Here is a 14,461-nt window from a genome sequence, read left to right as displayed (position 1 = left end):
CCTGCCCCCTGCTCCCCAAAGCAACCAACAGCTGCTTCTATATTGAGTGGCAATATGATGTCATATCATAGGTGACTAACCCATCGAGGCTTCCCTACGAGCCATCATCTAAATATGACAGCCTTCCATCATCCTGACCTTTTCACGGGAGAAAGCTGAGTGGGGGGCTTAATGCTGCATCCCTGGGCTCAAGGCCACGTCTGGCATTCTGTGGCCAGCATCTGTGACTGAGCATGTGAGAACACACATGCCCACTCCCACACACAGATCCCCTTCCTAGTAGAAGGTCACTTTCACTCAAGACAGCTTTCCTCCACTGGCCTGACTTTGAAATTAGTAACCATCAGAATGTTTAATAATCATAATCATTAAGGGAGGAATTGGGGAGGGGTTATCTATATTTACTTGTATATCCCAAGTACTGGCTTAGACACTTTACATATAGTTTTTCATTTAATTTTCAGAATGCTCTGAGGAAGGCAGTACAATCCTGTGGAGTTAGAGAAACTGAGGTCAGAGGGGTTAAGAAACTTTCCCACAGTTACAGAGCTGGTCACGGTGGGGCTCAGATTCCAGCCCAAGTCTCTGTGACTCCAGTGTGGACTGAACTCTACATACAGAAGGGTGTTATCACCTCACCTGGATTAAAAAAAAAAAAGACTTTATTTTGTAGAGCAGTTATAGATTTATAGAAAAATTGGGCAGAAGTACAGAGAGTTCCCATATGCCCCTTATCCGCCCTTACCCACACTCTCCCCAGCTAGATGTACCAGAGTGGTACATTTGTTACAACTTACAAACCTACACTGACACATCATGATCCCCCAAATCCATAGTTTACATTACAGTTCACTCTTGGGCTTGTACATGCTGTGGGTTTGGACAAATGTACAAAGACACATTTCCCTCATTGGATATCATACGGAGTAGTTTCACTGCCCTAAAAATCCCCCGTTCTCCCCCTATTCATGCCTGCCTCCTCCCTAACCCTTTGCAAGCACTCACATTTTTACTGTCTTCAAAGCTTTGTCTTTTCCAGAATGTCATGTAGTTGGAATCATACAGTACGTAGCCTTTTCAGGTTGGCTCCTTTGACTTAGTGATATGCATTTAATGTTCCTCCATGTCTTTTCATGGCTCTATTTATTTATTTTTGGTACTGAATAATATTCCATTGTCTGGATGTACCACAGTTTATTTGTCCATTCACCTGCTGGATCACCTGCGGTTAAAACTTCATTCTACGGTGGTTCATATGAAAAATAGGGATAGCCGCAGGGCCTGGTCTTTCTCTTCTGGACCTCATACCTGCTTCCTCACTACTGCCACACAGCGCCTGTCAGGGGGTGCCACTTTGGCATCCCTTGTCTATGCATCCTTCCGGCAGCCTGGGAGCCAGCTATTCCTCCAGGACAAGCTCTAGGGCAATCTAAGGAGAGCTCACACGTGCACATCTGCCCAAAAAATCACACATTCCCTTTTCCCTCCATGCCAGTCCTACTCTCGTGTTTGCCCTAGAGCCCCCAATACAGTCATTCCTAATATGTCGCACCAGTTACCACGTGGGTTTTCTTTTCTTTTTTTAATTCCAGCCATCCAACCACCCACAAGTATTTACTGAGCATGTTGGTCCTAGATAGTAAGTCTTCAGAGGACATTGAATGTCATTATGTGAGTTTGTATGCAGAGTGACACCCATCACAGCACCCCACTCCGTTAATAAAGATGTTTGATGGGGCGTGTTTGTGTGTGTGAGTGTGGAGGTAAAAACAAAGACAAACATAGTGAGCAAATCAAAATAAGCCTGTGAGACGATCTGAATTAGCATCATCAAATTATAATATATTTATTACATATAACATTATAATTATAAAATTATTATGATGATAAAAACCCTTATATAGCACTTTCTGTGTTTTGGTGCTTCTACATAGATGGTAAACCTACTTGTTGCCTGAAAAGGCTGTACAGGCTGAAATAAAAATAGATTAAAGAAAGTTTCAAATAAATTCTTGGAGGGCAGATCTATAACAAGTCATTAAAGTGGAGTTAGGAATAACCAGGGTGCATTCCTAACCAATGAGCATGATATCACGAAGGGCAAGGGCCATGCTCTGGCCCAGCCATCTTAGTGGCTCCGCTGGAGGCTGGTGCTCAAGTGGGACAGAGCTCAGGACTAACCCCGCAGCCATTGCTAAGCAGTCACCATGGACTTGGGTCTACCCAGGGACCCCTGAACTTCCACTACCCTGGGAGCCTGCCCAATGGCTCCCTACCACGCCCCCTCCACCTCCGTCAGGCACGAAGATGTGTGTGTTGTTCCCTGTTTCTCCCCCCACAAAAGAAGCGCTTTACTTTGTGTCATCCAGTGAGTCACTTGCACGGTTGGGAACAGACCCAGGATTCCTGCTCCTTTCTTTGCTAGGGCTGTTTGCTGGAGATCACAGTCCTTCCACATTAGTGGCCAATTACATTTACGGCTCTTAACAACATTTATTGGGGCTTTGGGGATAGGAAAATGATGGGAAGTAAAGGCTGGGAGATAAAAAAATCAAAACCTGAAATGACACACAAGATCTTGATTACAGAAGGTTTAAAAATGGCAGTCCAACTCATCATGTCGTTCCATTGGGAAGTGTTCCTAGGTTTGAGGAGGAATAAACCCCTCACCTATCTTGAGGCTGGATGGGAAGGAGAGGAAAGGAGAAGAGGAAGTAGTCAGAGGTCCTCAGAAATTGTATTCTCCAATCTGCCCTACAATTTTATCTCTATTTATTTCAAGTCACTATTTGTCTTCCCTCCCATCATGTATATGATGTATTATAGTTTCTCACACACATATATGCTCACTGTTCCACCTGAGGCTCATAACAGAGGTGTGATCCATGAGAAGAGCAGCGAGCTGGAAGTCAAGTGATTAGGACTCTACATAACAGGCCATGTGACCGCAGGCACATCACCTCACCTGGACCTTAGTCCCCTAGTTGTAAAACAAGGGCTGGCCTGGTTGGCCTGAAGGTCTCATACTGCTCTAAGCTTCCTTTATCTGTGCGTCCAGAGCCAATACAGAGGGAGAAGCCACTGCCCACAGCTGAGGCTGCCTGTGGTTTTTTCCATCTCCTGCCAAGGCTGCAATGGGAGCACACACAAGGTGTTTGGTCACAGGCTCCAGGAAACCTAGAGAACAGGAAGAGCAGTGGGCAGTGACTTCAACAGCATGATCAAGGGGAAAGGCGCAGGGGACACAAAGAGAAGAGAGCTTGGTGGTGGCTGGAGCCCTGGGATGCGGGGAGAGGGGTCAGTTCTAAATGTCATTGAGGGGTGAGCTGGGGGGAGGAAGGTACTCCTGGTAGATCTGGCAGGTGTGGCCTGAGGATGGGCTTGTGACACTCAGCCAAGGACCAGTAATGATTGTCAGAAGGTAACAGTGGCTTCATTTCCAGTACACAGGCAGCATTATTTTGCTCAAAACTTTAAGAAGCTGTTGTCATCTCATTTGTTCTTGGCATGACTATACTGTTCCAATAGGAAATTTTCTGTTGCTTTATAGAGAGGGGATTATGATGGAGGAGAAACAAGGTTTCTTCTGCACTTGGGTAGAACTGGCCACTAGTGTGCCAGGCCAGGGCGCAGTAAGCAGGATGTCCTCTCTAGTTTCAAGAGAGAAAAAAGTCAAGGGTGGGTGTGGCAGGGCTGGGACTAGGGTGCGGTGAGTGAGGTGCCTAGGGCGAAAACCTCAAGAAGGAGGCACTTGCTCTCAGGGTCCTGCAAGTACAGGACAGGCACTTGAGAGGGAGTGCCTTCTCACTCACCTGACTGTCTGCCAGGCCTTGAGGCCCAGCCCTCCTGCTCTGGGCATCTTCAGGCAGGGGTTACTTGTGAGTTACTTGTTCAGAAGCACTGGGATTGCACTAAAGGGTGAAAGCTGTTCTATGGGACTCAATACACCCAGAACAAAACATACATTTCACAGCTCACCTTTATCACCAGAAACATTGACTTGGAGTACAGCTGACTTGGAAGTGACTTTCAGTTTGCTAGTCTTTAGCTGTGTAACCTAGGGAAGCATACTTAACCCTGCTGTGCCTTGATTTCCTTCCTCATCCGTAAAATGGGAACAATAACATCCACCTCAGAGAGGAGATATGGGAGGGAGGATAACGAACATATCTGCCACATAGTAAACCTCAGTGAATTGTTAGCTCCCTGTGAGGATGCGATAGTGCTGAATGATGAAGCACTGGACAGGGTTCCTACCTCTGGGAACTTCCACAGGCAACATAGGCATAAAAGGAGGATTGGATACCAGTTCACAAATTTCACATCTAGAGTTTCTTGTTTCAGGTCACACAACTAATGAGAGAGTTTGGATAGAGTCAAAAACAGTGACACAAGGGCCAAGCTGGCCCAAGTTGTTGAATTACATCAATAAACATTCAAACCACAGCCTTTCTCATCAGTAGAGGTGTAAGCCTATGGGCAGGGGCTATAAGTGAAGGGGTAGGAAGTCAAGGGCCACGGAAAACTTCCTGACTTTTGGGTCAAGATCAGATTCTGGTTAATCAAGGAGGGCTTCCAGGAGGAGGTTCTGGGGCTTCTGGGAGCCTCCAATGAGGCTCAGTTGCTCTCGTTTTTTCATCCCTATCTCAACAATCAACTTTTCTCAGTACAAAGGGATATAAAACGGGCTCCGACTCTACGGATGGGTGATTGGGGTCATCTCCCCACGTTTTTCACGATCTGAGGACTGGTCCCTTTAAGGCATCGAAACTCAGTGAACGTTCTACGGCCGGCCTAGCGGCCTTCCCGAGGCGCGCTTACGTCACCTTTCGGGGAAGCGGCTGACGTCAGCGCGTCCTCGGTGGGTGGGGGCGGAGCCATGACTCACCCGGCCGGCGGCCCTGGCCCGGCTGCGCAGAGTGCACGTGAGCGCGCGTCGCGCTTGTTTCTAATTTTAGCTCCGGCGGCCCTGGTGGGGTCCGGCGAGGTAAAGGCGGGCAGAGGGGACATGGGGGCTGGGGGCGCGGTTCTCCCGGTCCCTTGCTGCCCCGCTGTTGGTCCTCCTGGAGGACGGGTCCCGGCCCGAGTCGCTGGAACGCCGGCGCTTCCTTAGGCCAGGGCGAAGGGTCTCCTCCGCGTGCCTGCCCAGCCCTGAGCTCAGCGTAGGCGTTCAATAAACGAATTGGGGTTCCCTCCTAAATGCGACTCGGGACTTCCCAGAGAGGGCTAGGGTTCTGTAAAGTTCCCTGGTGGATGGGGTGCGGTGTGGACTGAAGTCAGAACAGGAGCGGGGCTCGGCGAGGGCTCGGGCAGGCGGTGTGGACCGAGCCCATCGGGGCGTCGGTCCTAGGTGACCTCGGTGGGGCGGTCGCTCAGCCTTTCTGAGCGGGGCCCCGGGCTTGTCCGGCGTCGCCAACAGTGCTTTGGGGGGGGCGGCCGGGCCCCCACTGAGCCGCCGTGTCTGAATCAGTGGCAGTGGTAGGGATGGTGCTTTCGGTGGTGTGAAGGCTGTCCAGGGGTCGGGCTAAGCACAGAGGTCTGAAGGTCACCGGTTGAGGAGACAGCGCCCAAAACAGGCGCTGCATCCTGAGCCCTGGGAGTACCGAGGTGACCTTCCAGGAATCAGATAAAAGCTTCGTTTTAAAGGAAGCAGGGCCAGACGTCTTATAAAATCGACACTTTCCCGCTCTTTGGGGCGGGGGGAGGCCGGAGGCGGGGAGGGAGTTATGGAAAGAAGCTGTCAGCGTAAAGTGAACTACAATTTTGACTTTGCAGAGCGGTCTGACGTATCACAGTGACCTGCATTCTGTTGGTGTGGCATCCTCAGGTTTCACAGGGATTGTCTGTGTAGGCAGCTTATAAAACAGTGTTCAAGGAACCTTTGACCTTATTAGGTGAAGGGTGTTAGATGTTACAAAAGAATATTAAATAGAATGATAAACTGGGAATGTCAGATGGTAGTAGGGGAACATTTTCTAATTGTTGGATCATTCAAATTTGTAATGCAAGCTTTTGAAGGCTATAAACCTTAAAAAAAAACCTTTTCATATGCCCTTTTCTTAGAAAGAAATGGTGGAAAGTTGTGGAATAAAGGTAGCTTTTAGCATTATGACATGAATGAATGACAGAAATCCATAAATTAAATGTGTAGTTTTCATTTTTTTTTTCCAGAAATACCACATTGGCCTTGGTAAATTGGAGATTTTTCAGATATAAATATGGAAACTGCAAGAGTTTAGGGCATTATTCCTTATTCGGTATCCATCTTAACAGTTTAAAAAGGACTAATAGTTTACAATCCAACAACTGAATACATCCAGAGGTATGTGTAGTGTTTTATATTGTTCTATAGCAACAAAAGTCTCTCTGTTCTAATTTTGGGGAGTTGCTACCACATATTCCTCAGTGTAATGCGTATTTGGGGAGGGACTTAAATTGAGCAGGTGTGAATGATGATGAATCATGTTCTCAAACTGAGCAAATTTCCCTTTGTGTGGGTTATTGTCGTGTGTGTATATAATAGATTATAAGAACCTGAACGTAAAGTTTTCACATTCAGAAATTAAGGTTTTTAGTCTGGAAATTGAGTTCTTGCTTTAAAAATACTAACCTTGGAATGGACCACCTGCATCCTGAAGACAGCCTGTTAGCGTTTCTGTGAAGTCTTCCCTTTCCCCAAGTAGTCCCTGCTTTCTTTGAGTCACATCTGTTATTCGGTTGTTCACTGTGCTGTGATCGTTCACTTATGTGTTTCTCCCACTAGACTAAACTCTTGGGGCTATGAACTAGTATCTATCTTTGTATCTCTAGCATCTAGAATAGGGCTAGCATGTAGTAAGAGCTACAGTTTTTGTAGTTTTGTTTCATTGAGTAAATGTGAGTTTTCCAAACCAGATTGCCCATTTGGGGAAGGGAGAGGTTTTTTTATAGTTGAGAGGACTGGGCAGTGGACCTATATTGCTGCTGTAGGGGACATAGTTCCCTTCTTTTCCAGGCCCACCTTAACCTCTCCCCCAGTCCCACCACCACCACCCATGAGGAAGGAGCCAAGGCAAATAAAACCAACGACCAGACTCTTAAGTTATTTTGGGATCTCAGTAGTGTGCTGCAGTTTTAGATGCAAGATGATAGAACTTTGTCTGCTCTCCAGGCCAGAACTAATCCACACACTGGCATTATCTTTTCACAGAGGAATTGGCCAGTCTTTACTCTTTTAAAAAATGGGAATTTCAGAACCTCCACTGCATCTGTGGATAGTTAAGACTGGTTGCTAAATGAAATGTTTACATTTGAAATGGAATCAGTTTCTGCACAATGATATTTCATGCTTATCCTGAGAAAAGATTTAAGAATATAAAATGAAGATATTATTCTCTTCCTTAAAATTGTCAAAAGGAGGGGATATTTACAGTAAAGCGTTACTAGCCAGAACTCTTAGTAAACTGGAATTGATACCACACTTAATTTTATGAAAGGCTGACAGCAAAATAAATTGCTATGAGAGATTTAGCTGTTGTGGCCTCTCCCGTTGCGTAGCACAGGATCCGGACGCGCAGGCTCAGCGGCCATAGCTCACGGGCCCAGCCGCTCCGTGGCACGTGGGATCTTCCCGGACCGGGGCACGAACCCGCGTCCCCTGCATCGGCAGGCAGACTCTCAACCACTGCACCACCAGGGAAGCCCTTTTAACAAGATTTTAATTAGGGTTTTAGAAAGTGGTTCAGCTGAATTTTCCCATACAAAGAGTTACATGAGAGAGATGAAACAGAGAAGTAGCTTTCGTGAAAATAGGGGAGAACACTAGAAGGAAAGAACAAGGGACTCTTTGCTGTTGACTAGGTAAAGCTTTGACAATTCCTACACATGTTCCTACCACCCTCACCAAAAATACATCTTTAGGTCCTGTTTTACCTGCATTTTTTCCTCAAAAGAGAGCCTTCTGTAATAATAATAAAAATAATGTCGACAACAAGTTCTATTTATTGATCACTATGTGTCAGATACTGTGCTCAATGCTTTGTGAAATTATTTCAGTTAATCCTTGCTACAATCCTGTGCTAAATGGATTTTTAATATTTCCATTTTATAGGCTCAGGGAGGTTAAAGGGCTTGCTTAAGGTCACATAGTTATTAAGAAACAGCCATGATTTGAACCCAGGTTGTGTTAGGGTTCTCCAAAGAAACAGAACCAATAGGATGTGGATACATGTGTGTGTATATATAATATATACATATATAGAGAGATTTATTATAAGGATATAAGGAATTGGCTCATTTGCTTATGGAGGTTGGCAAGTCCCAAAATCTGCAGGGTGAATTGCAATCTGGAGAGCCAAAGGTATCATTCCATTCTGGGTCCAAAAGGCGGGAAAAAGCCGATGTTCCAGTTTGAAGGCCATGAGGCAGGAAGAATTCCCTCTTACTCGAGGAGTCAGCCTTTTTGTCTCTTCAGGCCTTCAACTGGCTGAGGGCCACCTACGTTATACAGGGCAATCTACTTTAGTCGTCTACCAATTTAAGTGTTAATCTCATTGAAAACCCACCTCACAGAAACGCCCAGAATAATATTTGACCAAATATCTGGTTAATAAATAAATTATCATTCAGATCCATTTGATTTCCAAAGCTCATGCTTTTAATGTTATTTCACAATGTCTCCCTCCCACTCTAGGTTTCGCAAAGTAGCTTTAACCCTGGATCTTTTCCCCTCTCACCTGGAATGTCTATCAAAGTTCACCCCACTCATACCAGATGAACACCTAATTAGTGTAGGTGTTTGAATATCAGTAACCAACTCAGAATCCCTTTCCCAATAGCACACACAACACAGCCATTTTCTTCCTTACAATAACTTCCCAGCCTCCTGATTATACTCCAAGCGTTCTGATTTTCTATGCATGTAACTCTGAACTAATTCCCACCACACTAGCAAGTCTTACCTGACTCCTTCTTCATCCTCTTCCTTGACATCTTTGAAGACACCAAGCCCTGATGGTACAGCCCAGCGAGCCCGTGAGCTTCCCTTCTCTCAGCTCCCTCCTTAGGACCAACCTTTCTTATCGTTTACTCTTGACTCCTGCCATCATTGTCACTGTCATTTTAGAACTCTAACCTCTACCCCTCCCCCCAAAAGAAGGAACTCACTGCAGGGATTTCACTTGGTTGTGTCTTGTGAACCCACATCCCAGAGATTGCTTATTTAAAAGTACTTCCATGATATGTACTTTTAATAAATACTGTTTATTAAATTTATTTACTTGGTTACCATTTTAGAAAGAATAAAAATTCTTAGGGTAATTTTTGCCTAATTGGCACTGTTCTCCTGCATCCTAGGACATCTTATACAGTTATCGTGGATATCATTATGCCAGTCCTTCAGCATTTTTTCATGAACAGTTTCAGAGCATTTGTTTTTAGCAAGTTAATTGTCCTTTAATATCCAGATAGTCATTCCTAACAAAGTAATGCTTTGCATACTTTCTGTCTCATAGATATTTATGCTGTTTTTCATTGTTATGTATTATTAAGATAAAAACATTAGAAAACATTCAAAAAAACACATGGACAAAATCAGATTTTTATTGACATTCAAGAGATACAGTCAAGCCTGACAAGCTTTTAAAACTGAAAATTTTAAGATAGATTTTGGAAGATGAGCTGCTTTGAGAGAGGGCAGTTGTTACAGAGAGTTGTCACATATTATCACTTAAGGGATAGTTGATTCTTCCAGAAGTTAATTTACCAAGCACAACACACTTAAAAGGGTATTTTTATCAAAGCCACAAATAAAAACACATTCCTCTCCCATATTAGAAAAAAATCAGGTATGTGTTTTTTGATTGACAATTGACATCTGCCACAGATATATTACTTTAATCAAGGCAAGAGAACTCTTCTTGTTAAACAGTATATTTCTTCTAGGTTTTCCAGGGCTTGGAATTACATTACCTCTCCTAATTTAAATTGACTTGGTGGCCTTTGGTATGTCTGGGAGAATAAAAACAGAGGGTATTAAAGTAGGAATCATAAAAATCTGAGAAGTTTGATGTGTAATTTGGTACTATTTTTACAAGCCGAATTCCAGTGGCAGGGAAGTGACTTTGGTCTCTAAAACAATTCTGAGGCTGGGTCCTTTGTAAATAGTTTCTTGGGTGTATTTGCTTCTATTGAAGCTTTAATAAAGAAGAGACATCACTTAATTACCCTTTTCTGTGTTCTTAATAGTGTTTTTTTAAAACCCAGTTTTGTTGAAAACAATCATTTCTTTTTCTTTGCCTTTTTTGGAAGCTGAGCTACGATTATGTTTTAGAACGCAGTTGAATCTATCAAGTAATGAAGCTAGCTGGTAATTTTTTGCCCTTAAGTATTAAATGAGGAGTTTTCAGCATACTATGTAAGCAGGATTTATGGTAGTATTCTGGAAGTTTAAATCTTTGAAATTTTTAAGAGACTTAGATTGTTATTTTCTGAGATTTAAAAAAAAATAGCATTGCTTTAACAACATTATGGTTATAATAAATGTTTTGCAATCCAAATCCTTATTTTTAAAAAATATAACATTTTAATATCCTATTTTAAAATATTGATATATTTATTGAATTATATAACATTGGATTATTAGCATTATAAATAAATACAAAAATTTACTAGACCTGCTTTAGTTATAAAAATAAAATTGGTCTTGTAACCTAAATTGTAAATTGTGTTTTAAATTTTGTTTTATTTTTAGCTGGGTAGTTAAGAGTTCAGGCGGTTTTTTTTTTTTTTTTTTAAGTCGGGTGTGTACTGAGGTAATTTACATGTAGTAAAATTCATCATTTTAGGTATAAAACCTATGAATTTTGACAAACACAGTCATATAATCATTTCCACAATAAAGGCAGAACATTTCCGCCACCCCAGAAAGCTGACTTGTGCCTGTTGTAGTCAATCATTTTCCTGAAAATAGAATTTAAAAGTAAATTAATGAAATAAGACTTTAAAAAACATAGCTGGTACACTGGTTTGGGGGCCATTATTGTAAGCTGGATGATAACTTTAGTGGGAAGGAAAATGTAATGGAAACAAACCTAAGATTTTGAATATATTACTCTAAAATGATTGGGTAGAAGTGTTACAAACAAAACATAAAGGACTGATTTTATTGTGTTTTAGTCCATCTCCCTGAGGTATGTTTACTTTTCTTCACTCTATGTCCATCTCCCCAAATATCCCGATGTGCCTAAATCCTTAAGACATTTTCTCTTGCAAGCTTGTATTTTAGTCTTTTCAGTGAATATTAAAAGTGGAATATTGTTTCTGCCCACCTGAAATAAGCAACGGCAAGGACCATGTCATCTTCATTTGTTTATTACCATCTCTTCCATAGAAAAGAAGCTGAAATATTTGTTAAATGGATGAAATTTTACTTTCACTTGGATGGTTTCAAGCTGAGCAGAGAGTGATCTGAGAATGACTTGGATTTTCTCAAGTAAATTTTGAGAGTATTTTTAATACTAGATTAAAACTTAAAACTCATTTAAAAACCTAGGTTTTAGAGTTGGATCTAAATTTGAATACTGCCTTTGTCATTTAGCTATGAAACTTCAGGCAAATTCATTTCTCTTAACATTGGTTTTCCTATCTATAAAAGTCAGAATAAAAAAAATGAAACAAAATACATGTCTCATTAAAACTCTATGAGGGGGCTTCCCTGGTGGTGCAGTGGTTGAGAGTCCGCCTGCCGATGCAGGGGACACGGGGGGTTCGTGCCCCGGTCTGGGAAGATCCCACATGCCGCGGAGCCGCTAGGCCCGTGAGCCATGGCCGCCGAGTCTGCGAGTCTGGAGCCTGTGCTCCGCAATGGGAGAGGCCGCAACAGTGAGAGGCCCGCGTACTGCAAAAAAACCAAAAAAACCCAAAAACCCTCTATGAGGGAGAATTTGAGATTAAAGCACTTGGCACAGTGTCTTGCTCATAGCTTAATTCTTTAAAAAAATTTTTTCATTGAGGTATAGTTGACTATAGTTGTGTTAGTTTCAGGTGTACAGTGAAGTGATTTAGCGATATGTATATTCTTTTACGGATTCTTTTCCACTATAGGTTATTACAAGATATTGAATATAGTTCCCTGTGCTATATAGTAGGTCCTTGTTGTTTATCTATTTTAAATATCTTAAAAAATATATTTATTTATTTATTTGGCTGCACTGGTCTTTGTTGCGACATGCGGGATCTAATTCTCTGACCAGGGATCAAACCAGGGCCCCCTGTGCTGGGAGCATGGAGTCTTAGCCACTGGACCACCAGGAAAGTCCCTATCTATTTTATATATACTAGTGTGTATCTGTTAATCCCAAAGTCCTAATTTATCCCTCGACTACCTTCCCCTTTGGTAACCGTAAGTTTGTTTTCTATGTCTGTGAGTCTGTTTTTGTTTTGTAAATAAGTTTATTTGTATCATATTTTAGATTCCACATATAAGTGATATCATGTAACATTTGTCTTTCTCTGTTTGACTTCATTTAGTATGATTATCTCTGGGTTCATCCATGTTGCTGCAAATGACACTATTTCCTTCTTTTTATGGCTGAGTAATATTCCATTGTGTGTGTGTATATATGTGAATATATATATATATATATATATATATACATACACACACACACCCCACATCTTCTTTATCCATTCATCTGTTAATGGACATTTGGCTTGATTCCATGTCTTGGCTATTGTAAATAGTGCTGCTATGAACATTGGGGTGCATGCATATTTTCAAATTAGAGTTTTTGTCTTTTCCAGATATATGCCCTGGAGTGGAATAGCTGGATCATATAGTAACTCTATTTTTAGTTTTTTAAGGAAGCTCCATACTGTTCTCCATAGTGGCTGCACCAATTTTCATTCCCACCAACACAGTGTAGGAGGGTTCCCTTTTCTCCACACCCTCTCCAGCATTAATTATTTGTAGACTTTTTGATGGCCATTCTGACTGGTGTGAGGTGATACTGCATTGTAGTTTTGATTTGCATTTCTCTAATAACGATATTGAGCATCTTTTCATGTGTCTGTTGGCCATCTGTATGTCTTCTTTGGAGAAATGTCTATTTAGGTATTCTGCCCAGTTTTTGATTGGGTTGTTTGTTTTATTGATATTAAGCAGTATGAATTGTTTGCATATTTTGGAAATTAATCCCTTGTTCACGTCATTTGCAAATATTTTCTCCCAGTCTATAGGTTATCTTTTCATTTTGTCTATGGTTTCCTTTGCTGAGCAAAAGCTTTTAAGTTTAATTAGGTTCCATTTGTTTATTTTTGTTTTTATTTCCATTACTTTAGGAGATGGATCCAAAAAAATACATTTGTGATTTATGTCAAAGAGTGTTCTGCCTATGTTTTCCTCTAGGAGTCTTATAGTATCTGGTCTTACATTTATGTCTTTTTTAAAAATTTTTATTTATTTATTTTTGGCTGCATTGGGCCTCATTGCTGCACTGGGTCTTTGTTGCTATGTGTGAGCTTTCTCTAGTTGCGGCAAGCAGGGGCTACTCTTCGTTGTGGTGTGCGGGCTACTCTTTGTTGTGGTGTGCAGGCTTCTCATTGCAGTGGCTTCTCTTTTTGTGGAGCGTGGGCTCTAGGTACGCGGGCTTCAGTAGTTGTGGCATGTGGGCTCAGTAGTTGTGGCTCGTGGGCTCTAGAGCACAGGCTCAGTAGTTGTGGCACACGGACTTAGTTGCTCCACGGCATGTGGGATCTTCCTGGACCAGGGATCAAACCCATGTCCCCTGCACTGGCAGGTGGATTCTTAACCACTGCACAACCACGTTTAGGTCTTTAATCCAGTTTGAGTTTATTTTTGTGTATGATGTTAGAGAATGCTCTAATTTCATTCTTTTACATATAGATGTTTAGTTTTCTATTTGTAGACTTTTTTTTTGTTGTTGTTGTTGTTTTTGGCGGTACGCAGGCTTCTCACTGTTGTGGCCTCTCCCGCTGCGGAGCACAGGCTCCGGACGTGCAGGCTCATCGGCCATGGCTCATGGACCCAGCTGCTCCGTGGCATGTGGGATCATCCCAGACCGGGGCACGAACCTGTGTCCCCTGCATCAGCAGGCGAACTCTCAACCACTGCACCACCAGGGAAGCCCTATTTGTAGAGTTTTTAAGATGGCCATTCTGACCTGTGTGAGGTGATACTTCATTGTAGTTTTGATTTGCATAAGAAATATATTTTTAAAATAGATTTTGAGCTAACCTTTAGAAAGATAAATTTTTGTGCTATTATCTCTTTTGTGTCCAGTAGAATATGTTTATTTACACATAAATAGCTAAATCACTGACATCCTAAAATTCAAAACCTTAAAAGTAGACTTCTGTTTGTATAGTATTATTAACTTTTCTTTTCCAGGAAGCTTATTAATGATTATTTTTCAAAGTAATAAACTGCCTGCCTGCCACTTACAGGCCCATTATTACTGTGCTA

General features: G+C 42.2%; 1 protein-coding gene across 15 annotated transcripts in view; it reads left to right on the top strand.

Annotated features, from left to right (window-relative positions):
• Positions 1 to 4,863: 4,863 nt before the first annotated feature.
• The window catches only part of LOC132509720 (uncharacterized), a 93,510-nt gene continuing 83,912 nt past the window's right edge, over positions 4,864 to 14,461 (top strand). For 11 of the 15 annotated variants that reach the window (XR_009537123.1, XR_009537118.1, XR_009537126.1 and 8 more), the window contains exons 1-2: positions 4,872 to 4,987; positions 6,172 to 6,322. Coding sequence is in view for 3 of the 15 variants with exons in the window: in XM_060131073.1 (XP_059987056.1) it covers positions 4,880 to 4,987 (108 nt within the window). In the remaining 12 variants the exon portion in view is untranslated. Of the gene's footprint in view, positions 4,988 to 6,171; positions 6,323 to 14,461 lie in introns of all 15 variants that reach the window. The other 4 variants (XM_060131073.1, XM_060131127.1, XM_060131063.1 and 1 more) reach the window with 2 other exon arrangements.

Source organism: Lagenorhynchus albirostris, chromosome 2, assembly GCF_949774975.1.
Source record: "Lagenorhynchus albirostris chromosome 2, mLagAlb1.1, whole genome shotgun sequence".
Classification (NCBI taxonomy): Eukaryota; Metazoa; Chordata; class Mammalia; order Artiodactyla; family Delphinidae; genus Lagenorhynchus; species Lagenorhynchus albirostris.
The sequence above is the reverse complement of the archived record's forward strand: the minus strand, read 5'-3'. Positions and strand labels throughout refer to the sequence as shown.